This window comes from Euleptes europaea, chromosome 9 (genome assembly GCF_029931775.1).
Source record: "Euleptes europaea isolate rEulEur1 chromosome 9, rEulEur1.hap1, whole genome shotgun sequence".
Lineage (NCBI taxonomy): Eukaryota > Metazoa > Chordata > Lepidosauria > Squamata > Sphaerodactylidae > Euleptes > Euleptes europaea.
The window spans coordinates 5,566,426-5,592,133 of NC_079320.1; the positions used below are offsets into that span (position 1 = coordinate 5,566,426).

Consider the following 25,708-nt stretch of genomic DNA (forward strand, 5'->3'; position numbering starts at 1 on the left):
GGGATGTCCAGGGGAGAGATGGGTGTGGGGAAATCAGCATTGGTCATGAGCCATGAATGCAAGGTCTTTGTTCAGTCCAGGTAAATGCATTGACTTTAGTTTGAATATCAACTGTAATTCAGCAGTTTCTCTTTCCAATCTCCCTTTGAATAAACACCTTGCATTCATGGCTCATTACCAATGCTGATTTCTCCACACCCATCTCTCCCCTGGACATCACAGACTCTTCTGCATACCACACCTAATCCCATCACGCCTGCTATTCACATTTACATACTAATGCTTGTCTGAATTCACTCTCCTCTACTTAAAGACAGATGGATTCACATTCTAGCTGTATCTGAAGAAGTGAGCCGTGGCTCACGAAAGCTCACACCCTGCCAGAAAATATTCTTGTTAGTCTTTAAGGTGCTACTGGACTCTTGCCCTTTGCTACTACTGCAGACAGACCAACACGGCGACCCGCTGTGAATTATCTACATATTTAAAGTAAGCTATACACAGTAGTATGAGATTAACCTGCTTCACAAGATGGTTGTGAAGAAACCTGGAGGTGTGGTAGGGTTGCCAGCTCCCGGCTGGACAATTCCTGGAGATTTGGGGGTGGAGCTTGGGGAGGAAGCTCAGTGGGGTATAATGCTGTAGAAACCACCCTCCAACGCTGCATTTTCTCTAGGGGACATAAGAACATAAGCCCTGCTGGATCAGACGGAGGCCCATCAAGTCCAGCAGTCTGGTCACACAGTGGCCAACCAGGTGCCCCTAGGAAGCCCACAAGCAAGACCACTGCAGCAGCACCATCCTGCCTCTGTTATGGAGATCAGTTATCCTGGGAGGGGTCTCAGCCTCACCTGGAGGGGGAAATGGACAGGTGGAATGGGAAGTTGATTGCCAATTTTTCAAGACGTGGTTGTAACTGCTCTGATAGTACTGTGAAGTGGCCGGCCAGACTAGATTTGCTGCCACCATCAAATATTTGCACAGCAATAACTGTACAGAGCGAACACACAAGTAACGTGTTTAAACATATATTCAACCAAAGTGCAGTGATGCATATAAAACACCCATACAACTATGTACACAGATATACAATGTTTTTTTCTAATGCAGTCTTTGTGCAAAAAATATTTCTATGGTAGCAGAGACTGCTAGAAAAAACATTGCATATCTGTGTACTTGTGTGTTCGCTCTGTACCGTTATTGCTGTGCTGATTTCCAAACCGTGTGGTAATAGCACAGGAGTGCTCTTTTTTGTGGTTTACCATCAAAAATTTGGCAACCGAAATGAATGGTGTCGGTGAATGTGTCAAGGAGGATTGCAGTCAGATAATATATGAGAAGTTGGGCACGCTAAAGCGCACTATAAATGCTAAGCAATGTTGACACTGACATATCAATGCCATGCTAATCACTCGTGTGCCATTTCCTTCCCCCTTCTGCACCAAAGCTAGTCTTTTGTGGGTTGTCATGGAAACTTTCGATGCCAATCATCCCCTTCAGCACCGTCCTCTAGCCCTTAATTCCTCTTCCCCATTGGAGGGGGGAACTGTCGCTCTTGGGTTGGAGGAAGCGGTTGGCTGGAGGGGTTCTGTCCCCACCCCTTCAGGCCTAATCCCCTCAACTGCCCCGTTCTGGTGTTGTTTTTTTTAAAAAAACGTGTCAATCTCTTTCCGCGGGCGGCGCTGGTTGGCAGGATTCGTCCTTCCCGCCCACCCCCTTCCCGCTTTCGCCGTCCTTATTGGCCAGTCCATCCGCCGCTCTACTCGAAAGCGGCCGTGAGTGGCCGAAGGCTGAGGGAATCGTCTCTCGCGTTTCTCTGGCGGAGGGGGGCGCCTGGCGCAGGCGCAGTGTCGCGGCGACGGCGAATGGGGCCGGGCAGCGCTGCGGATGGAGCCGCTGCAGAATGGAGGCGGCGAAGAGAAAGCGGAGGCGGCGCCGCCCGACGGCCCGACGGCCAGCGGGCTCGGAGGCGCCACCGCCGACCAACGGCCGCGGCGAGGCCCGAGCCCCGCGCTGCCGAGCGGGCGGCGGCGAAGCGGAGGGGGCCGGGCCGGGTGGGCGGAAGCCGCCACCGTGGGCCGCGAGAGGGAGCGCCCCAGCCCCGCCCTCCGCCCGCGCCTCGACTCCCTGCGCAAGAACCGCCCGCGTGAGTCGCCGCTAGGGGGCGCCGGCGGGGAGCGGCACCGCGGAGGGGGAGGGGGCGGGGCCTCGGGGCGGGGGCGGGGCCGCAGCAGGGGCGGGCCCGTCGGGGATTGGCCGAAGCCGCCTGCTGTTGTCATGCCTGAGCCAGTGGGGTGGAGCCGTTGGGGGGCTGGGGGAGACCTGTGTTCAAATTCTGCCCACGCAGCCCTTGAGACTCGGTGGGCGGCCCTGGGCCAGCCGCTTTCGTCAAACTGCAGAACTCCCTGCCCCAGGATGTGGTGACGGCTGCCAACTTGGAAGGCTGTGAATACATGAAGCTGCCTTATACTGACTCAGACCCTCGGTCCATCAAAGTCAGTATTGTCTACTCAGACTGGCAGCGGCTCTCCAGGGTCCCAGGCGGAGGTCTTTCACATCACCTACTTGCCTGGTCCCTTTAACTGGAGATGCTGGGGATTGAACCTGGGACCTTCTGCATGCCAAGCAGAGGCTCTTCTACAGACCCACAGCCCCTCCCAGCTTTAAGAGGGGAGTGGACATGTTCATGGAGGAGAGGGCTATCGGTGGCTACTAGTCATGATGCATACCTGTTCTCTCCAGGATCAGAGGAGCATGCCTATTATATTAGGTGCTGTGAAACACAGGCACGGCAATGCTGCTGCAGTCGTCTTGTTTGTGGGCTTCCTAGAGGCCCCTGTTTGGCCACTGTGTGAACAGACTGCTGGACCTGATGGGCCTTGGCCTGATCCAGCAGGGCTTTCCTTGTTTCTTATGTTCATTCAGCTTACTCAGCTTCACAGGGTGAAATTTAGGAATACCTGTAAGGGGGAAAATATTTATTTGAATACTTGTATCAGGCCTTGTTTCTTTAGATTTATTGTGGGCAGTGAAGTAACAGTGAATCTCAGCCAAGTAAAACTCATTGTAAATGATTTCTCAGATCTTATCCACAAGTTGAACACAGCACCAAAACCAGGGGTATTTAAATATAAATATTGCTTCTGGAAGGTAGAATTCACAGTTATTAAAGGGATGCTTCTTTAGATTATAAACTCCCTGTGGGTAGAGATCTAACCTTCAAGTATGTGTTGCTTTTCTTAGTTCGTATTGTGTTGCTTATGTTAATTAAAAACAGAATCTTGTGATGTCTTTAAAGGGTAACAGGTTCATCTGTTTTTATCCCACCTTTCCTACTAATGAAAAGAGAGCATAACTTGCTCATTTCCTTCGCTTTGTGCTCACAACAACCCTATGAGGTAGACTTGGCTGAAAATTACTGGCCCCAGGCCAACCTGCAAGGTTTGTGACTGTGTGAGGATTTGAACCTGGGGCTTCCCAGTCTAACACTTTACTGGTGCGGATATGAAAAAGTGCCTATAAAAGCCTGTTTTATCAGGTGGAAGAAGTGGACACTGAAGATTGTATGTGCACTCAGGATCAACAGGGTGGAACACTTTCAAGATGAGAGTTGAAAGGGAAGTCATAATGTTATGAAAAAATTAATGAAAGAGTTTTTATTTAAAGTTATAGTCTGCCTTTTTCACTAAGTCTCGGGTGGATTACACAGTATTGAGTGAATACAGTCAACAGGATATTTAGAAGAAGAAGGAGTTGGTTTTTATATGCTGACTTTCTCTACCACTTAAGGCAGAATCAAACCGGTCACCCAGCTGGCTTCATGTGCAGGAGTGGGGAAACAAATCCAGTTCACCAGATTAGCCTCCACTACTCATGTGGAGGAGTGGTTCTCCAGATCAGGCTCCACTGCTCTTAACCACTACACCACGCTGGCTCCCTAATCTTAATTATCAATGCAATAGGGTTTGGATTGCAGAAATCTGAAAATAAAAATGAGGCCAACGCCAATGGTGCAAAATAGGTTAAAAGATTTTTTATTACTCAGAATAAAAATTCTCTATGTGTTTCACGCAAGGGGCTTTTCAGGGGAATCTGTCGTTATTGCAGTAGTCCTTATGAGCATAAATGTGGCTCGGGCCTGCGTCTGTGAATTTGAAGGAAGCCACTGTAGTTTAATGCATGTGGAATTTTAAGATATATGTGGGCCTTGATGCTGCAGGGAGCATTTGGAAATGAGGTCGGACTCACAGAACGGTGCAAGTTAGATGAGCAGGTTGGGTGCGTGTGTGAGATTGGGACCAGACCTCAGTGAAGGGACTGCAATGGAGAAGGTTAAATAGGAGAGCGGAGGCAAAGGGTGAGGGAACAGCTTAAGGAGAGGAGAATGGTTTTGTAAGGTTGGCTTTGTTTAGGCAGGAGATCCAGGACGGACAAAAGGAAATGCTTCTTTACACAGCGAGTGATTAAAATGTAGAATTCGCTGCCAGAGGATGTGGTGATGGCCTCAGACTTAGAGGGCTTTAAAAGGGAATCATATTCATGGAGGAGAGGTCTGTCAGTGGCATCTAGCCCATAGTGACTAAAGAAAACCTCCATGTTCAGAGGCAGTCAGCCTCTGAATCCCAGTGCCAGGAGGCAACATCAGGGGAAGGCCTCTGCCTCTGCACCCTGTTGTTGGACCCCCAGAGGAAATGTTTTGTCACTGTGCAAGACAAGGATGCTGGGCCCTCACTGGTCTGATCCAGCAGGGCTCTTCTTATGTTCTTATGTGTAGTTGCAGATTACACCAAATTCAGAAGGAGGAAAACTGAAAGGGAGGTCAGCCGTTTACTTCAAAGACTGTGCTCAGAGTATCCTAAAAAAACAGATGTTCAAGGGCTGGATTATATACTGTTATGTGTCTTTCTTGGGGGGGGATTTCCCCCCACCAGTGACCTGAATTTTAGGGTATTAGTTGATCGAGAGATTTCCCATTCTCTTGTTGCAGCTGATAAACTAGTATTTTTTAAAAGCAGGCGTTAGTCTAGGGCTAGAAAAGCTCACATTTATCTTTGATTTTATGAGCTTCAGGGCTGCACTTATTTGCATGCTCTTTATTTCTTGCAAAACGTCTAGTGCACAGTTGGCGTGAATAGAGCAGAAACACGGTGTAGAGTTGAGCACATCTGGTAAGCATGTTGCCTACCCCTACACTGCAGTTTTGGGCTTGTAGCTAGGAAATGCAACTGGGGAGATGTTTAGATGATAAGATCTCACACATTACATTTGAAGCTGTTATAATTGTGTAATACATTGTAATACATTATTTTTCTGACTTCCAAAGTAACTGGTTTAATTCTGGGGGTCAAAGAGGGTACCAGTGATGTGGGTTTTCCAAGGACCATATCAGCGTCCTGTTTTTCCTGTCTTTTCCTAAATAGGATTTATTTTCATTAAAAATGTATCCTGTCTTTCGCGTGTAACTCCGTGGCTTAAAATTCTGCTATGCAAGCTTGCTGTGTGACCCTAGGCCAGTCACATATTCTCAGCCTAACCTAACTCACAGGGTTGTTATGAGGAGAACAACAAGAAGAAGAGTTGGTTTTGATATGCCAACTTTCTCTACCACTTAAGGAAGAATCAAACCGGCTTACAATCACCTTCCCCTCCCCACAACAGACACCCTGTGAGGTAGGTGGGGCTGAGAGAGCTCTAAGAGAGCTGTGACTAGCCCAAGATCACCCAGCTGACTTCATGTGGAGGAGCGGGGAAACAAATCCAGTTCACCAGAATAGAGTCCACCGCTCATGTGGAGGAGCGGGGAATCAAACCCTGTTCTCCAGATCAGAGTCCACCGCTCCAAACCACCGCTCTTAACCACTACACCATGCTAAGCTTGCAAAATAAGTAAAAGCCCAATTTACCCCTCCCCTAACAAAAAGGGCCTGCAGCGCAGCTCTAGGGTCATTAAAAGCTCTTTTTCAAATAAAACAACTCCTTAAAAAAAGCCCTCCCCGTGATACCTCTTCAGGAAGCCCATTCCACAAGGTGAGAGCTGGTATGGGTGCGGGGGAGGGCTCTAATAGATAGCCAACGTGGTGTAGTGGTTAAGGTGAGAAACCCAGGTTCAAATCCCCACTCTGCCGTGGAAGCTCACTGGGTGACCTTGGGCCGGTCACATACACTCAGCCCTGACCCCGGCAAGTATTTGGATGGGATACCAGGGGCGTGATGCGGAGGCAGGCAGTGGCAAACCACCTCCGAACGTCTTTTGCCTTGAACAGAAGAAAGGCCCTGCTGGATCAGACCGAGGCCCATCCAGTCCAGCAGTCTGTTCTCACAGTGGCCAACCAGGTGCCTCTAGGAAGCCCACAAGCAAGACAGCTGCAGCAGCACCATCCTGCCTGTGTTCCACAGCATCTAATATAATAGGCTTGCTCCTCTGATCCTGGAGAGAATACATATGCATCATGAAATGTAAACTTTCCCAGTCCTAGACTAATGCCTGCTTTAGTATCCATTTTTACTAGTAGCCATGAATACCCCTCTCCTCCATGTCCACTCCTCTCTTAAAGCCTTCCAAGTTGGCAGCCATCACCACATCCTGGGGCAGGCAGTTCCACAATTTATGATGCTAGGGCAAAAGTGTGGAGAGAAATGGTGACATGCCTCACTCTGCATGCACACTGAGACAACCAGCATTACAGGTGGGTCAACTGCTGGTGTAGAGGATTCATTGGTCACTTTGACCCTTTACTTCTTCCATGTTTCTGACTCCTGGGTTTGCCATCTAAGCCTCGACACTAGCAAAGTTGTAACACTGGCTTACCCTTTTCTTGGCACGTGACTGATTTCATGCGTCTTACTATCACTTTGTTTATGACTCAGTGGCCTCTAGGTCTGCAAAGATTGTTGGCATCTAGTTGAAGTGTCAGATTAGGATATGGGAGACCCAGAGGTTGTATTAAATCAGCGGTGACTTGACAACACACACACACACACGTAGATAGCAAGCAGGCCACCTTATGTGAAGGAGCACCTAGAAGGCTGCTATATGCTCCACTGCTGGAGCAGGGGATATTACTTACAGCCTAAAACTAATCCTCCCCTCCCCCCACTCTTTTTAAAGGTATCTGCTGGAGAATTCCTAATGTATAAAATGGTCGAAATTTCGGCCCAGCGGTTCAGTGTGGTTAGCTCACAGCCTATTGGCTAGGCGCTGTACCATTAAAGGAAGTTTATAAAATGGTCAAAATAATTGTTTTTTAAAGAATGTGCTTTTAAAAAGTTCTCAAAAGGGCAAAAAAAGAGTTCTAGCTTGGGCGAGGGAAGTACATAGCTTTCTTTCAGGATTGCAACATGCAACGGCGCGTTTTGTGAAATTAAACAAGGGGCCCAGATATGCCTTTGCTCCAGGGGCCTCTGAAATGGTTTGTAAACAGGACTAAGCAGGATGTTGTTTAGAGTTCTGACTGTTGTCCCTGCAGAGAGCCATGGTTCCCTTTCAACTTCTCTATTCCAAGCTGTCTTGAACCCCAAGAGAAAGGTATAAATATTTAAATTGAGCATTGAACAAGGGGTTGGACTAGATGGCCTGTATGGCCCCTTCCAGTTCTATGATTCTATGAAATAAACAAATAAGCACATCTACAGTTCTGTTCTGGTATAGAACGCAGCACTTCTTTGGGTTGATTCACATGTATTTTCCACCATTTTCCTCCTCCCCCCACCATGCAGATGCCTTCTTGTGCATGCATACTTATAGTCATGTGACATACATACCTATAGTCGTGTGAGGAAAATGGTGTTTGAACAGAACACATTTGCATGATGTCTTTGGGAAGTTTTGTTTTAGACAATCGATGACATCGCAGCAGATCAGCCAATGGCGAGGGACGGACCAGACCTATCTATAAGCCCTGCCTCGCCAGTCGACCTGCTCTGAAGTAATGGCATATATTCTAATAGTACCAACTGAATGTGACCACTTGCAGCTAGTATTTGTTTGTGCATATTTTACATAAGAGGCATAACTACCATTGTAACAATCCTTTCTCTCCTTGTTCCTTAGCCTTTCCTTGGTTTGGGTTGGATATCGGAGGGACCCTGGTCAAGCTTGTTTATTTTGAGCCCAAGGACATTACTGCTGAGGAAGAGGAGGAGGAAGTAGAAAACCTGAAAAGCATTCGGAAGTACCTGACTTCCAACACTGCCTACGGATCCACGGGCATTCGGGACGTCCACCTTGAGCTAAAGGACCTTACGCTGTGTGGACGTAAAGGCAATCTCCACTTTATACGCTTTCCCACTCATGACATGCCCGTTTTTATTCAAATGGGCAGCGAAAAGCACTTCTCGAGCCTCCACACCACCTTATGTGCCACGGGAGGCGGAGCGTATAAATTTGAGCAGGACTTTCGCACAGTATGCAATTTTTGGCTTATCTACCCCTTAAGCTGCAGTAGTGCGTTGTCAGAGCTTGCCAGATAGAGGCGGAGCATATTTCAGTACCTCTGCAGCGGCTCTTCGTCATAATGCTTTTGAGGGATTCATAACGCAGGGGGTGGAGAGAGTTGACAAACTTTTTCTCCCTCTCCCAGAATACTAGAACTTGAGGGCATAGTTAAATTGTGAAACTCTTTGCCCCAGGATGTGGTGATGGCTGCCAACTTGGAAGGGTTTAAGAGGGGAGTGGACATGTTCATGAAGGAGAGGGCTATTCATGGCTATTAGTAAAAATGGATGCTAGTCATGATGCCCACCTGTTCTCTCCAGGATCAGAGGAGCGTGCCTATTATGTTAGGTGCTGTGGAACACAGGCAGGATGGTGCTGCTGCAATCTTGCTTGTGGGTGTTAGCCAAAATGCCCGGTTATTAATTGTTATATGGGGGAATTAGCGAATCAATAACCGGCAATGGGCATAACTTGAGCTGGGATGCAACCTTTATCTACCAGAGTCCATACCATGACCAGTAAAGAGGCAGAAGCAATGGAATTAGGTTAAAAGGAATTTACTCAGATTATATGTTCACACGCACATACAAAACTGCACATACACATCACATAACATACAGAGTCTAGGAATCAAAGAGGAATGAAGAGACTTTTTCCATGTGGCAGACAGAGGAGGAAATATACTGCACCTCTCTTCAGAGTAGTTGTCCGTCCTGAATTCCATGCAGCTTTGGGGGATAAAAAGGGGACGGGGGGGGGGCTAGGTGTCCAAGCATGAACACCCACTCTGGCAGAGTGCCAGGCAGTATGGAGGGGAAGGCCCGAGGGAGAGAGAGGAGGAGGCTGGGAGCATTCCAGTTATACTGTTTTTCTGGGGGCGGGGAGAAGGGTTTCACCCCTCCTAGGTTCCCAGGTGGCAAAAAGGTGACAACAGACTTAATCTGTGGCTTGGGGTGGAGCAGTGAGAATTTGGAAATCTATTCTGATTCCAATGGCTTGTGCAATCCCAGGAGAAGTCAGTAGTCTCACTGATTGGCTTAATGGCTTGAAACAAAAGGTGCGATTGCTGCTAATGTCTGGAGATCGTTGCTGAAGAGCGAGTCATTGTTATGTCAATGTCTGCTGAATGGCTTTGCTGAACTAGTCCGATGTTGCAAGAGGGGGGGTGGGTTTGGTGCAGGCTACATGCCTGGACATATTTCCTACAATATGGCTTTCACTAGAGCAGGATACACAGGAACATGGATGCCCTCTGGTTTGCTGGAGGGACTACTTTGGCTACTGCTCTTTGACTGCTGGCTTCGAGGGATGAAGAGGAGTCCTTTCCATGGTGGCACAGGCTTGCCACTTGGTCTGGAGAGGCTGCTGCACACATCTGCCGGGGTTGCCATGACCAGTCCAGGAGATTGGCAACCCGTTAGGCTACATGGGCTTCCTAGAGGCACCTGGTTGGCCACAGTGGGAACAGACTGCTGGACTTGATGGGCCTTGGTCTGATCCAGCATGGCCTTTCTTATGTTCTTATGGCATCCAGTGAAGCTGATGGGCAGTAGATTCAGGATTCTTTACACGAGTGATTAAAATGCAGAATTCTCTGCCAGAGGATGTCACGACTTTCACGGGTTTAAAAAGGGATTAGACAGATTCATGGAGGATAGGTCTCTTAGTGGCTGCTAGCTTTGCTGACTGAAGGGAACCTCCACAGTCAGAGGCAGTAAACCTCTGAATCCCAGTGCCAGGAGGCAACATCAGGGGAAGGCCTCGGCCTTGTGCCCTGCTTTTGAGAGGAACTGGTTGGCCATTGTGGCAGACAGGATGTTGGACTCAATGGACCACTGGTCTGATCCAGCAGGGCTCTTCTTCCAGCCAGTCTTCTTGCCTAGTTTGAGCTTAAGGGCCACGAGAAGGTGAGCCACATACCTGTACAGCAGGAATTTGCTAGTTGTAAAAAGCTACAGTTATCCTTATGTTCCATAAACTTGATCTTCACAGGAGGAGCCAAGGGGAACCTGGAGAGCGGCTGATAGCCTGAGTAGACAGTACTGACTTTGGTGAACCAAGGGTCTTTTAAGGTGGCTTCAAGGGTATTCATGGGATCCAGCTGTTCTGTCCTTCTAGAAAGGGAACACCTGGCCCTCTTCAAAGCATCTTTCTTCAAACAGGTGGGGGATCTCCAGCTCTGCAAACTGGATGAACTCGACTGCCTGATTAGAGGAGTCTTATATATCGATTCAGTTGGCTTCAATGGACACTCGGAGTGCTACTATTTTGAAAACCCAACTAATCCCGAAAAGTGTCAGAAGCTCCCCTTCAACCTGGAGAATCCGTACCCTCTCCTTTTGGTGAACATCGGCTCCGGGGTCAGCATCTTGGCTGTGTATTCCAAAGACAATTACAAGCGGGTGACGGGGACCAGGTGAGACGTTGTTTGTTTGTTTGTTTAAAACATTTATTAGCCGCCTTTCTATCTTGCGGAGCTCAAGGCAGCTTAAAAAGGTATCAAATTTCAAATACCTTTATTGGCATAGTACAATCTGCAGTATATAAAAAGGATAAAGGTTAGAGTAAAGTAAAATTGATATAAATCATTCCTTAATGTTGTGATTCTACTTTCGACTAGATTCCCATCAGTTGACTACTCTCATCAGAAATTTTGCCACGTTTTCGGTTGTCTCAGGGTCGTTATCAGCTAATAGTTTGTGAAGTATTTCCATACTATTTGAGGAGAAGTTCAAAACTATAGGTTTTATTAGGTTTCCTCTTGGGAATCATAAAAGTGGCAGTCCAAAAGAATATGAGAGAGGGAGTCAGGACATCCTGCGCCACACCTGCAGACTCTTTCAGCGTAAAATGTTTTCAGGAATCTGCCACGGAGAGCTTAAAAAGGTAAAGGGTAGTCCCATGTGCAAGCACCGGGTCATTCCTGACCCATAGGGTGACATCACATCTCGACATTTACTAGGCAGACTATGTTTATGGGGTGGTTTGCCAGTGCCTTCCCCAGTCGTCTACACTTTATCCCCAGCAAGCTGGGTGCTCATTTTACCCACCTCGGGAGGATGGAAGGCTGAGTCAACCTTGATCCAGCTACCTGAAACCGACTTCCATTGGGATTGAACTCAGGTCGTGAACAGAGCTTTCGACTGCAGTACTGCAGCTTTACCACTCTACACCACGGGGCTTGCTCCAATACGACTGTTGTTTTATTTACAAGGCAGCTTACAGTGTAAATAAAACAACAGTCATTAAAAAAAACATGAAAGAGCACAATTTAAATTCTGTTAGGGCTGCCAATAAATAAAAACTAAAATAGTCAAATGGAGTCCTAAATAAAATTGTCATCAGCTGCCTTTTGAAGATCAACAAATGTAACAAATATAATGGTTAATATGATAAACTGTTTGGGCTGCTCTGTGTTTCCCTGTGTTGCATCCTCTGCCTCTTTAGGATGACAGATTACTAGCAGGATACGATACAGTTCCCCTTAGTTGGCCATCTCCCCCGCTATCTTAGCCAGTTCCACAGTCCTTGGCTGGCAGGAACTATTTATGTGTCTTTTTCTCTTTCTCTGCCAGCCTGGGAGGAGGAACCTTCTTCGGCCTCTGCTGCCTTCTGACTGGGTGCTCCACCTTCGAGGAGGCTCTCGAAATGGCCTCCCGCGGGGACAGCACCAAAGTGGACAAGCTCGTGCGAGATATTTATGGGGGCGACTATGAGAGGTTTGGGCTGCCAGGATGGGCTGTGGCATCCAGGTAAGGCCTCACCTGGGGTGTTCGGAGGATGCACGGTGCATTACGTGTGTAAAGTTTTCTCTTGGGGAGTAACTAGGTGAGATGTCATAGAATCAAAGAGTTGGACCACCAGGGTCATCTAATCCAACCCCCTGCACAAGGCAGGAAATTCACAACTACCTCCCCCCCCACACACAGTGACCCCTACTCTATGCCCAGAAGAAACTCTTGATTTAATTTCAACTCGTTGGTTCTGGTCCAACCTTCTGGGGCAACAGAAAACAACTCGGCACCCTCCTCTATATGACAGCCCTTCAAGTACTTGAAGATGGTTATCATATGCCCGCTCAGTCTTCTCCTCTTCAGACTATCGATGATCCACGATTCAATTCCCTGTGTTGTTTATCTTCTCTGAATAGCATCCGTAACCACCAGCCCATTTGGATTGGCAGGAGGAGGACCTTAATCTTCTTCCAGGGGGCTCTTTCCCAGTGTAACTGCCGGGGCTGTTTGTGCCACTGTGCTGTCTAGTTGCGCCCTCAGTTTGTCTTGGCAAATGGGGATGAAGTGGAGTGTGGGTAGTCTCAATCACTGCAGCAGGCCGTATCACCTGCCCTGAGATGGGTCAGTCTGAACTTGGACTGGCACTGAAACACACAGGCTGTAGCTGTTGTTGCGTGCTTCTAGGGAGCAGAGCAAGAAGCAAACCAGAGAACAAAAGGTCTCTGATTAAGGTTTGGATTCCTTAGTCTTCGTCTTACTTCCCTGTTCCTGAACAGGTTGTTACACTGAACATCCGTCTCCCAACCTGAGGAAACCAGGGCCATGGGGAGGGCTAAGAGCTCAGGACAGGTGTGTGCATTGGGGGTGGGGAGCTATCCTCCCTTACAGCTCAGTTAAGTAACTCTCTTCCATGCCTATCCTGCCAGGTAAGCTGCTGCAAGGAACCGTAGTTTGGCAACAACATGCATTTCCTGTTGCCCAAAGAGCCGCGATTCTTCTCTTGTTTGAATAAGAGCGATGTCGTAGTTAGAGCATTGGACTAGGGTTCCCCAACTTGGTGCCAGTGAGCCATGGTGCCCACTAACACCTTTCCTGGTACCCACAGAGTGTTTTTATAAAGTGGGCTGAGTCCAGTGGAGCTTTGGCCCAGCAAGGTATCTGATTGGCCATTGGAGATTTGATTGGCTGGGCAGATTTTTAATACCATTGGCTACCCCTAGATCTTGTTGCAGTGAATTCCCTGAGATATTGTAAGCATTGTGTAAATAAATGCTTGCTTTTCCCTGTCCTGAACATATTCCTGGCCTATTGTACTGGTTCCCTCTGAATAGTTTCCATGATATGGGGTGGGGTTCTTTCCTTCTCACTGTGTATAGTTTCATAAACCACTGTCTTGTGCTTTTATTTGACTTCTTCTTTTTGGGAGGTAAAAGTTCTTCTTTCCAACTTTTTGGGAGGTAAAAGTTCTTCTTTCCAACTTTTCTGTCCAGCTTTGGGAACATGATGAGCAAGGAGAAGCGAGAGGCAGCCAGTAAGGAGGACCTAGCGAGAGCGACCTTGATCACTATCACCAATAACATCGGCTCCATAGCCCGGATGTGTGCACTGAATGAGGTATGGGGAAGGGCTTGAAATCACTGGCAGCGCCCGCCAATCTAGGAAGTGCCTGCTTTGAGCAGGCATCTTAACATTAGCGACTCCAGATGGTATTAATGGGGAAAGGGGGTCTTCTGAAACTTGTAGACAAATGGCTGTCCCCCCAATCCTTCTCTGGTGAGAAGTACCAAGGGGGAGAAGGAAAGGACATTCAGACTTCCCACATAGAGAAGGGAACTTCTTCCTGCTGCTGTCAGCTCTGCAAAATTAGTCTAGAGCAAGAATGACTCGCCCTGACCTGGATGTCCCAGGCTAGCCCGATTTTATCAGATTTCAGAAGTTGAGCAGGGTCAGCTCTGGCTAGTACTTGGATGGGAGATCACCAAGGAAGTCCAGGGTCAGAATGCCGAGGCAGGCAACTTGCTTTGAAAACCCTGCAGGGTTGTCATAAGTCAGCTGAGACCTGACGGCTCTTTCCACCACCACCAAGAATTACTCGTCGGGGATCCTTTAAACAAGCTGAATAATTCAGTTTTTCATAACGTGATTTGACGCACGTTTGTAAAAGGTTAAGTGGGAATTTCTTTTCTAAGGGTGCTTAGGAGGATTATCGGTCCCTGCGATGAAAAGGCCGCAGAGACGACCTTGCTGGTCTTCCGAGCCAAGGAAGGGGTGAGCTTGCTGGGAAGCGGCCTGTCCGAAGGCAACCATTGCTGCATCTACCCAGGATGTCTGTGGGATGTTCCTTGAGCTCGGCGCCTTTAGCTTCTTTACAGTGCTGCCTTGTTGCAAGCAAGTCAAGCAGCATTGTACAGGGCTATGAAGGCCCCGGGGCCTGCTCATCTTGTGGCTGTGGAATAGTCTTGTGGACAGCGGGTGTTCCCAATCCAAAGGGGGCTGTACTTGAACGCCTTCTCAACCATGGAAACCCACCAGGTTGCCTAGCAGTTGAGGAGTGTTGGGGGAAGCTTTCACGAACACATGAAGCTGCCTTATACTTTATCAGACTATCGGTCCATCAGGGTCAGTATTGTCTACTTGGACTGGCAGCAGTTCTCCAAAGTCTTAGGTAGAAGGTCTTTCACATCACCTACCACCTGGTACTTTTTGACTGGAGATGTTGGGGATTCAACCTGGGACCTTCTGCATTCCAAGCAGAGGCTCTACCACTGAGCCATGGCCCCTTCCCGAAGGTTGAATACATGAAGCTGCTTTATAGTGAATCACACCAGTTGTCCATCAGTGTCAGTATCTTCTAATCAGACTTGCAACAGCTCTCCAGGGTCCCAGATGGAGGACTTTCGCATCACCTACAACCTGATCCTTAACTGGAGATGCCGGGGATTGAACCTGGGATCTTCTTCATGCCAAGCAGATACTCTACCACTGACCCACAGCCCCCCCCCCAACCTGAATCATGATGAGCTGCTGCCCATTGCTGGAACCGCTGGGCTGGGTGGCTCCTGCTTCCCTGTCATGTAGTGCCGCAGGGGTTGATGGGTTTGGCTTCTTCCAGGGCCATTTTCCCTTCCCAGGGCACTCCTGGGCCCAGGAACTATGTACTGACCGCCCACTCCCTTATGAACTTGCCCAACCACTATAGTCATCTTCAGAAACCCTGCTTTGGGTGCCCCTGCCTTCTGAGATTAGGCGGGCGGCAACCCAAGAGAGGGCCTTCTCGATCATGGCACCAAAGCTCTGGAACTCTCTCCCCAGGGAGATTCCTCTGTCCCCTTCGGTTGTCATGTTCCACCAGAGTGAAGATTTTTTTTTGTTTCATTTGGCATTCCTTCAATGATTCCTCCTCCCTGACCAATATTTTAATTGCTGTTGTTATGTCTTCGTACGTATTTTAATTCTGTTTTAAATTGTTTTAATGGTGTGTTGGGAGAGGGTTGATTTTAATGGTTTTAAAATGTGGTTTTTACCATCATATATCTTTCAAATTGCTAGCTGCCTTGGTGGCCCTTGGGAGGGCAGAAAGGCAGGAAATAGATTTTATATTTAATCCTAAAATAATACATAAAAGGGTGTGAGAGGATGTGGAGAGGCACAGGAGAAAGGGATCAGATTTATTCTAATTAGAAATATGCCAGCCAGACATCTAAACATAATTAGGACAGACAATAAAAAAAAGGCAAAAATCAGTTCAAGTTGTGGCTGTGACAAAGATGGTTATGCCTCTTGTGGCCCTGTCTTACATGCCCAAGGTAATGCCAGTCACCACTTTGTGGTCAGGAAGGAATTTCCCTCCAGGCCAGATAGGCCAGGGATCCTGGAGATTTTTGCCTTCCTCTGGGCATAGAGCAAGGATCTCTGGGAGGGGGGGAGGTGAATTTCCAGCATTGTGCAGGGGGTTGGACTAGATGACCCTTGAGGTCCCTTCCAGCTCTGTGTTCCTGTTTTTTGTTGTAAGCCGCCTTGAACCACAAGGAAAGGCAGGATATAAATGGTTTAATAAATAAATAGATTTATGGGATGCTTCAGCAACTCTGTTTAGAGCTGTCACGGAATCCCAGAGCAGCACGGCTTATGAGTAAATCTCTCTTTAATTACCTAATAGAGTTATACTGTTTGGGGGCATATTTGTTATCTTTAAAGTGATCTCCAAAGATTCTAATGTGCTTTTTCCTTTCCACAGAACATCAATCGGGTGGTTTTCGTTGGCAACTTCCTCCGCATCAACACTGTCTCCATGAAGTTTCTGGCCTATGCTTTGGATTACTGGTCTAAGGGGCAGCTGAAGGCTCTTTTCTTGGAACACGAGGTAGACGCTCTTGTGTCAAACAGGATGCACTTTGCTCTCCCTAGTTAGCTCCCTAGCTAGAGAGCCAGTGTGGTGTAGCACTTTACTGTAATCTGGTGAACCGGGCTGGTTTCACCGCTCCTCCACATGAAGCCAGCTGGGTGACCTTCGGCTACCCACCCACCTCACAAGGTGTCTGTTGTGGGAAGGCGATTGATCTGCCTAAGGTCACAGAATCAGCATTGCTGACAGATGGCCATCTAGCTTCTGCTTAAAAACCTCCAGGGAAGGAGCGCTCACCACCTCCCGAGGAAGCCTGTTCCACTGAGGAACTGCTCTAACTGTTAGAAAATTCTTCCTAATGTCTAGATGGAAACTCTTTTGATTTAATTTTAACCCACTGGTTCTGGTCTGTTTTATGGATAGTTGTGGCTTGCAGCAGCATAGAAATATTGAAGGAGCAGCATAGAAATAGTCTAAATAAATAAATAACAGTCTTTGTTTCAGAGTTCTGTAATCCTAGTCTCATTACTTTACTTATTAGATGTCTCATTTGACTGATTGCCTTGACTTGGACTGTGTAATCCGCCTTGTATTGACCTTGACTGCATAATTCGCCTTGAGTCTCGGTGAGAAAGGTGGACTGAAAATAACGTCAATAAAATAAGAACAGATGTTGAAGACGGAGCTCTTTCAATATTTCCTTCTTGCTGTTTGTGGCAAATTTGTGCAGGATGCAGAATCAAATAAATTGCATTTCTCTCTCTTTTAAAAAGGGTTACTTTGGAGCCGTCGGAGCTTTTCTGGAGCTTTTGAATTCACCCTGATTCAAAACATGGAGCCTGAACCCCGGTAGCTGCTGGAGGGTTTCTAAGCGAAAGGGAACATCTGTTTTTAATTTAGCTTTGTTTCTAAAATGTCTGCCTGACAAATGAGTGACTGTAGTTGTACTTGATCTCATCAATCAGTGGAGAGAAGGACAACATTTGCAAAAACAGTTAAAGCTAAGCCTGAATATTAGCTTACTTGTAAGGAATGTATATGCCCTTGTATGGGCTAAGCATACAAATTCTGTATTTATACAGTCTTAAGCTGAGCAGTTTTCAATATATGAACTGTAAGGTCGCTGGAGAGAAAGTACTCAGCTAGCTTGGCTCTGGTACTAATGGCACTGTTCTCTAGCTCTTAAGCACTAATTTTTATTTTCTCAATTTTGTATGGACTTTGAAGGGCTATGTGAGTTTTCACAACACTGTTGAGATGTGCAGAATGTGAAAATGTATACGTCAGGTATTAAAATCTCTCTTTTTTTTTAAAGGACAGTTGTCCTATTAAGGTGGGCTGCAGAATGTGTTTCCTTGGTTTCGTCAGTACTATTAAGTAGAGATGTGGGAAGGGGGTGGAAGAGAAGGATTTGAGCCTGCCATCTTGGTGGAAGTTACAGCAACGCGTTCAAATCACCTTCTCATAAAGAGGCCGCCTTAGAAAACAGACAGGTATCACAAATCCGGCTCTGCCGGGCCTGAGAAATGTACACCTGATGGTTTACTTGACAGTCGCCTGAAACAAATGTTTTTGAAAGCAAAGGGCCAGATACCTAGACCTTATCACATCCTGTTTGCTGAACTTTCAGGAACTTTAAAAATAAAATAAAAATAAAAGACTGCTCTCTTGATCTTTGAGTATCTAGTTTCTGAATACAGTTTTATTCAGAGTAAGCAATCTGTATACAGCACTCAGATTATTTCCTCTTTAAATACTGCCTTGATTCTAGTGTTGAAGTTGGTCTGTCATCTGCTTTTTTTAAAGAAAAATTAAAACAAGGAGTTATGTTGGGAAGGGCTGTGGCTCAGTGGTAGAGCATCTGCTTGGCATGCAGAAGGTCCCAGGTTCAGTCCCCTGTGACTCCAGTTAAAGGGACTAGGCAAGTAGGTGATGTGAAAGACCTCTGCCTGAGACCCTGGAGAGCCGCTGCCGGTCTGAGTAGACAAGTCTGACTTTGATGGATCTTATATTCAATATAAGGCAGCTTCATGTGTTCTCATGGTTGGTTGTTGAATTTACATTCTTCCAGTTGTATTACTTTTTTATAGAGAAGTTGTCTATGCTTGGTACCCTTACTTTGGCTGATGTTTATTTTGTTTTCTTCTTCCTTTTTTAATGGAAGCGCGAGGAGGGCAGAGGGAGGATGAACCTGGTTGAGATTGATGTTTGATGAACTAGACTCTTTTGTGGGGCTCCAATACTAAATAAAGGGTAGGACACGGTTATATTTCACGGGAGGTAAGTTGGAGAAGCCCTGGCCTGGATGGCCCAGGCTAACCCGATCTCGTCAGATCTTGGAAGCTAAGCAGGGTCAGCCCAGGTTAGTCCTTGGATAGGAGGCCACCAAGAGAGTCCTGGGTCAGCCCTGTTTTGTTCTTGGATGGGAGGCCACCAAGGAAGTCCAGGGCGGCTACACAGAAGCAGCCATCTAGCCAGCCCTGACCTGAATGGACCATAAGAACATAAAGGCCATGCTGGATCAGACCAAGGTCCATCATGTCCAGCAGTCTGTTCACACAGTGGCCAACCAGGTGCCTCTAGGAAGCCCACAAACAAGACTTAGACTGCAGCAGCATTATCCCACCTGTGTTCCAAAGCACCTAATTTAGTAGGCATGCTCCTCTGATCCTGGAGACAATAGGTATGGATCATGATTAATATTCCTTTTGACTAGTAGCCACGGATAGCCCTCTCCTCCATGAACATGTCCACTCCCCTCTTAAAGCCTTCCAAGTTGGCACCCATCACCACATCCTGGGGCAGGGAGTTCCACAATTTAACTGTGTTAGCTAGATCTCAGACCTCGGGAGCTAAGTAGGATTGGCCCTGATTAGCACTTGGATGGGAGATCATCAGGGAAGCCCAGGGTCACTACATGGAGGCAGGCAATGGCAGCCCACCTCTGAACATCTCTTGCCTTGAAAACCCTGTGGGGTCGCCATAAGTCGACTGCGACTCAACAGCAATTTCCACCACCACCGAGTTAGAGTAGGAAGAGAGGGGGGTCTGGCCACTGCTTCCCTGGTGGCCAACCTCTCTAGCATCCTTAGTTCTGTGCTGTAGCCTGGCTACTTTTGGTGTGTCAAATCCCCCCCCCCCCCGGTACTCTAGTGGCACCAGTGCCCATCCCATCATCCAGCTATCAGGCATTCATTCATTCCAAACAGGATGCGAGTCCTGCCTGACTCATGGCTTAGCTTGCATTATGTCTGCAGAAGCTACAGCGAGGAAAAAGATACTCAGGGTTTTTTTGTGCGACTGAAGGTCTATTTTGGGCTCAGGGGCGGGAGCCATTAAACACTCCCTCTTTTCTCCCAGCATCTGGATAAAAATAAATGGCTGTTTGTGTGAACACGGCATCCGGCAGCTAGCACAAAGCGACATCTCTTTGCTATCCGTTGAGAGTGTTAAGTGAACTATTTTTCTTGAGCACACACATGAACACATGAAGCTGCCTTATACTGAATCAGACCCCTGGTCTCTGTCTGAGACCCTGGAGAGCCGCTGCTGGTCTGAGTAGACAATACTGACTTTGATGGATCGAGGGTCTGAGTCAGTATAAGGCAGCTTCATGTGCTTGTGTGAAAAGTTGAGCTAGCAGAGGGGCAGTTGTGCTCCAGAAATGCTACAGGTTCATATTGCATCTCAGCCTCAAATCCTTTTTAAACTTCCTTCCTTCCTTCCTTCCTTCCTTCCTTCCTTCCTTCCTTCCTTCCTTCCTTCCTTCCTTCCTGTCAAGTTGCAGCCAACTTGTGGCAACCTTGTAATCTTTTCAAGGCAAGAGACGTTCAAGATAGTTTGCCATTGCCTGCCAAACCCATTCCAGGACTTCAAACACTGAAAGATCCAACTCAGTGCTAAATATTATTTAAAATGGTAGAACAGCATCCAAAAAAAATGTCATAACATATTTATTTATTTAGTTGCTCCATTTATAGCCCACTTTTCTCATGGACAATTGAAGTGGATTACAAAATATTATTTTTAAAACAAAAATCAATCAGACAGCACAAGGCATCCAAGAAACAAGGCAATATGACTAAGATTACAGAACTGGAAGCAAAAAAAACCTCTAAGACATGATACAGCATCATAGGAAAAGTGGATCACAAAATTACAAGTGTAGTAAAAGCATGGTAAAACGTACAATGTTTATTGTAATAGATTACAATCCTATTTCCGTATAAGAGTCTTCCTGAACTGTTCTATTATACTACAGTTCTAACGTCCATGTGCTAATGGTTTTTTGAATGCCGTATGCATGTTGATTTTCCATAGGCAATGTTGATATCCCATATTTATGCTCCTCTGTTTGGCTCCTGTTACCCATCATGGGCACTAGAGGGCAGCACAGTGCCATCCAGTCACACCTGGGCATGAAGGACTCCCAATGTCAAGTCTGTCTCAGGTGTTACTGGATTGGTCTTCATAAAAGGTGTTAGAATACATGCATTGTTTCTTAGTTTTTTGGGTCTTAGTTCTGGGCCAACATGGTTGTAAACTGCTTGTCTGTGTCCACTATAGTTATATATGATTTTGTTGGTTTTTAATTTGTAATGTTGATTATGATGTTGTTTTAAGGGTTGTAAGTTGCCATGAGCAACTGGATGAGTGGCGACTAAAAATCTGATTTCAAGAAAACCTACAACTACGTTGGGCCACACTAAAACTTCAAAAAAACTACGTTAGTATAATAGTGATTTATTAGCTCCAGCCGAAACAATACCTGCCAATGCACAGGTTTTCCAGTTCCGCAGAGCTCTTCATCAGTACTAAAATGGGGGGGGGGAGGATGATTCCGGACATGATGGAAGAGCCCTTTCTTCACTACAGTTTGTAGAGTGTTGTCATAGAGTACAAGGCTTAATTTTTGCACGCCATGCAATCTGTCTGCCACACCCCCTGCTCTCCCTGTTAAATAGGGTTGCCAGGTCCCTCTTCACCACTGGCGGGAGGGTTTTTGGGGGCGGAGCCTGAGTAGGGAGGGGTTTGGGGAGGGGAGGGAATTCAGTGCTGGAGAGTCCAATTGCCAAAGTGGCCATTTTCTCCAGGTGAACTGATCTCTATTGGCTGGAGATCAGTTGTAACAGCAGGATATTACCAGCTAGTACCTGGAAGTTGGCAACCCCACTGTTAAAGAAAGCTACCAACTGCTGACTAGGGACTGCAGGGGTCCCCAACTTTTTTGAGCCTGTGGGCACCTTTGGCATTCCGACAGAGTGGTGGGCACAGCCATAAAATGGCTGCCACAAAATGACTGCTGCAGGAGGTGGAGCCAGCCACAAAATGGCTGCTGCAGCTGACATTTCATCGCAGTGAAGAAAATCATTGTGCAGCGGTGGCAGCTGCTGCTAAAGCAATCTTTTAAAAAATCATTACAGCTGATAAAATCTCAATGGCCAGTCAGAAGCCTTACTGGGCAAAAGCCCCACCTAGCCTCACCCACTTTCTAAAAACACTTGGCAGGCATCAGGGATAGTGTTGTGGGCGTCATGGCACCTACAGGCACCATTTTGGGGGGGCCTGGGCTGCTCCATCATGCCCTGAAACTGCTCTCTTTCTCCCCAGCTTTAATTTTTTATTTAATGATGCCATGAACAACAATAAGCTACAACATCTTTAAAAACACGTATGGGGCAAATCCAATCTTGCTCTTTGCTACTCCAAAATATCATGGAGGAAGGGTCCTCTTTCACCAGACATCTATATAAACATTTGCTTCCACCTGATAATATAGTTAACAATTCGACATCTCTTATGCACCCACTCTGAAATGGTTCTGGGTTTCCAATATGCTGCATTATGGATGTGGGATGCAGTCAACAAATTTGGTATCATTTCCAGAACACAAGAATATCAAAAGAGCCCTGCTGGAACAGACAGCAGATCATCTAGTCCAACATCCTGCCGCACACAATGGCCGTCCAATTCCTCTGCAGGTTCAACAACAGGGCAGAGACTTTTAAAGGCCGCTGCGAGGACAATTTTAAATCCATGCAGTCCTGCACGTTCTCAGTTTAATTTATTAAGTTTATTTATTTGCTTTCTCAATTATTAGTAAAGGATTGAAAGTCCAAATGTTTTAGGCCAGGGATCCCCAACCTTTTTGAGGAGAAGAAGGAGGAGGAGGAGGAGAAGAGTTGGTTTTTATATGCTGACTTTCCCTAGCACTTAAGGGAGACTCAAACCGGCTTACAATCACCTTCCTTTCCCCTCCCCACACAGGCACCCTGTGAGGTAGGTGGGGCTGAGAAAGCTCAAAGAGAACTGTGACTAGCCCAAGGTCACCCAGCTGGCTTCACGTGGAGGAGTGGGGGAACAAATCCAGTTCACCAGATTAGCCTTGACCGCTCATGTGGAGGAGTGGGGAATCAAACCCGGTTTTCCAGATCAGAGTCCACTGCTCCAAAACACCGCTCTTAACCACTACACCATGCTGGTGTAGTGGTTAAGAATGGCGGACTCTAATATGGAGAATCGGGTTCCATTCCCCGCTCCTCAGCATGAAGCCTGCTGAGTGACCTTGGGCTAGACACAGTTCTCACTAAACCCCACCTGCCTCACAAGGTGCCTGTTGTGGGGAGGAGATGAGAAGGCGAAAAAGTTTGCATGGCTTCCTAGCAATGCCACGCCCTCATCTGCATTAGCTATCAGGGTTGTGTGTCTGTGTCCTATGGGGCAACAAGCGAGAGATGCCTGGCTGGATCATCAGCCAACTCCAGATGGTCCAACAGCTTTTGCTTGGGGAGGGGGGGAAGAAGAGAATCAAGCTTTGTCCTGGCAGCCTTTATGGCAGGAAGCATGTTTCATTGGCTGGGGGGCGGGGAAGAGATTACTGCGCATTTTAAACAAACAAGGCAAAATAATACAGCCGGGAACACCTGCCACCAACCCAGGCTCTGGGACAGTTCCTTTGGAAGCAGTGAGCAAATGCAGCACAATGAAAAATCTGCAGAGCCTGTTTTTCTCTTCCTCTTCTTGCAAAGAGCTGCAGGATCAGAAAGCTGAGGCATTGTAGCAGACAGGGGGGCTGGTTTCCAGACACAAATGCACCAGTTCCCCTGGCCCACCAAACACAGGTGGTATTAATGCTGGCCTCCCTACCCCCCCTTTTCACTTTACAGCTGATGTATTATAGGGGGGTGGGATGGCCCGCTTGCTTGGCTATGGCATTTAGTATGCTGCAACTGTTACTATATGAATTGGAGCACCATCTGCCTTTCATGATTTTTGGTATTTTATTGTTTTAGATGTTTTTATTAGTACATATACATATTCTGTGATTTTATTAGAATCATAGAGTTGGAAGGGACCACCAGGGTCATCTAGTCCAACCCCCTGCACAATGCAGGAAATTCACAACTACCTCCCCGCACCCCACTGACCCCTACTCCATGCCCAGAAGATGGCCTCCCTCTCATAATCTGCTTAAGGTCATAGAATCAGCATTGCTGACAGATGGCCATGTAACCACTTCTTAAAAACCTCCAGGGAAGGAGGGCTCACCACCTCCCGAGGAAGCCTGTTCCACTGAGGAACCGCTCTGTTAGAAGGTTCTTCCTAATGTCTAGATGGAAACTCTTTTGATTTAATTTCAACCCGTTGGTTCTGGTCCTACCCTCTGGGGCAACAGAAAACAACTCGGCTCCCTCCTCTATATGACAGCCCTTCAAGTACTGGAAGATGGTTATCGTATCCCCTCTCAGTCTTCTCCTCTTCAGGCTAAACATACCCAGCTCCTTCAACCTTTCCTCCTAGGACTTGGTCTCCAGACCCCTCACTATCTTGGTTGCCCTCCTCTGGACACGTTCCAGCTTGTCTACATCCTTTTTAAATTGCTGTGCTAAAACTGAACACAATACTCTAGGTGAGGGGTCTGGAGACGCCCCCCCCCCGAACCTGGTTTTGGCTGGGGAGGGCGGGCTAGAAATTCAACAGACAAAAAAAACAAATAAATACATAAAGAAATCCATGGCAGAGTAGGGATTCAAACCTGGTTGTCTAAGTCCCTGTTCTGAAAGCGGGTCGTCCTAGTCTTATGGTTTTAAGGCCACGGGGGTGTCGCAGGTAGATGCATGTAAGGTTCTCGCAAACTTCCCTGGGAGAGCAGGGTATGATGGGCGCAGAGAGGAGGGATGACCTTTGTAGGGTCAGTGGCCCTTTGTAGGGTCAAATACCGTTCTGGAATTGGACCTGCTGGCTCAGATCCACCAGAAATTTCCTCCGAGGGAAGGGATTTCCATGAGTAGGATGGGACTTCCTCCCTTTCTCCCCTCCAGGCAAGCTGCAGCTCCAAATCCCCCCCCCCAAATACTGCTGGGAGGGGACAGGGGAGTCCCAGGGGAGGGTTTCCAACTTCCAAGTGGGGCCTAGAGATCTCCCAGAATGACTGCTGATTTACAGACTACGGAGATCAGTTCCCCTGGAGAAAATGTCGTCTTTGGAAGGTGAAGAAGAAGAGTTGGTTTTTAAATGCCGACTTTCTCTACCACTTAAGGGAGAATCAAACCTGCTTATAAACACCTTCCCTTCCCCTCCTCACAAGAGACACCCTGTGAGGTAGGTGGGGCTGAGAGCTGTGACTAGCCCAAGATCACCCAGCTGGCTTCGTGTGGAGGAGTGGGGAAACCAACCCAGTTCACCAGATTAGCCTCTGCCGCTCATGTGGAGGAGTGGGGAAATCAAACCCGGTTCTCCAGATCAGACTCCCAACGCTCCAAATCACCGGTCTTAACCACTACACCACACTGGCTCGCATGTCATTATAACCAACGGAGGTCCATCCCCTTCCCCAAACCCTGTCCTCCCACGGGCACCACGTTGGAGACTCCTGCTCTATCGTGTTCCCTAGAGAAATGCAATGACCTGTCAAGGACCCCAGCAGTCAGCGGAAACGGCCTGGAAGTGAACCGATGGAGCCAGCTCCAGCTCACAAAAGGTTCTGCTGGGATCTATTTCGTTAGTCTGGAAGGCGCCACTGGACTTCTGTTTTAATTTCCCTGGAGGTCCTTGTTCATGGAGACGGGCCTGGAGACTGAGCCCTACGAGGAAAGGCTGAGGGTCTTGGGAATGTTCAGTCTGGAGAAGAGGTTGAGGGGAGATAGTATTGCTCTCTTTAAGTATTTGAGGGGCTGAAACTTAGAGGAGGGCAGG

At 47.4% G+C, this 25,708-nt stretch overlaps 1 protein-coding gene across 1 annotated transcript; it reads left to right on the forward strand.

The window, feature by feature from the left end:
* Positions 1-1,887: 1,887 nt before the first annotated feature.
* On the forward strand, positions 1,888-17,370 carry PANK2 (pantothenate kinase 2). Its single transcript, XM_056855276.1, has 7 exons — positions 1,888-2,146; positions 8,051-8,403; positions 10,597-10,850; positions 12,010-12,186; positions 13,659-13,782; positions 16,406-16,531; positions 17,287-17,370. The coding sequence occupies exons 1-7, from the start codon at positions 1,888-1,890 to the stop codon at positions 17,335-17,337; spliced, it is 1,344 nt and encodes a 447-aa protein (XP_056711254.1). The 3' UTR covers positions 17,338-17,370.
* Positions 17,371-25,708: the final 8,338 nt, after the last annotated feature.

Excerpts from the sequence above, each read along its gene's own strand:
- PANK2 (XM_056855276.1), top strand. The coding sequence starts at position 1,888 with ATGGAGCCGCTGCAGAATGGAGGCGGCGAAGAGAAAGCGGAGGCGGCG. Across the intron at positions 8,404-10,596 it reads TTGAGCAGGACTTTCGCACA|GTGGGGGATCTCCAGCTCTG; the intron begins GTATGCAATTTT and ends TTCTTCAAACAG. Across the intron at positions 13,783-16,405 it reads GGATGTGTGCACTGAATGAG|AACATCAATCGGGTGGTTTT; the intron begins GTATGGGGAAGG and ends TCCTTTCCACAG.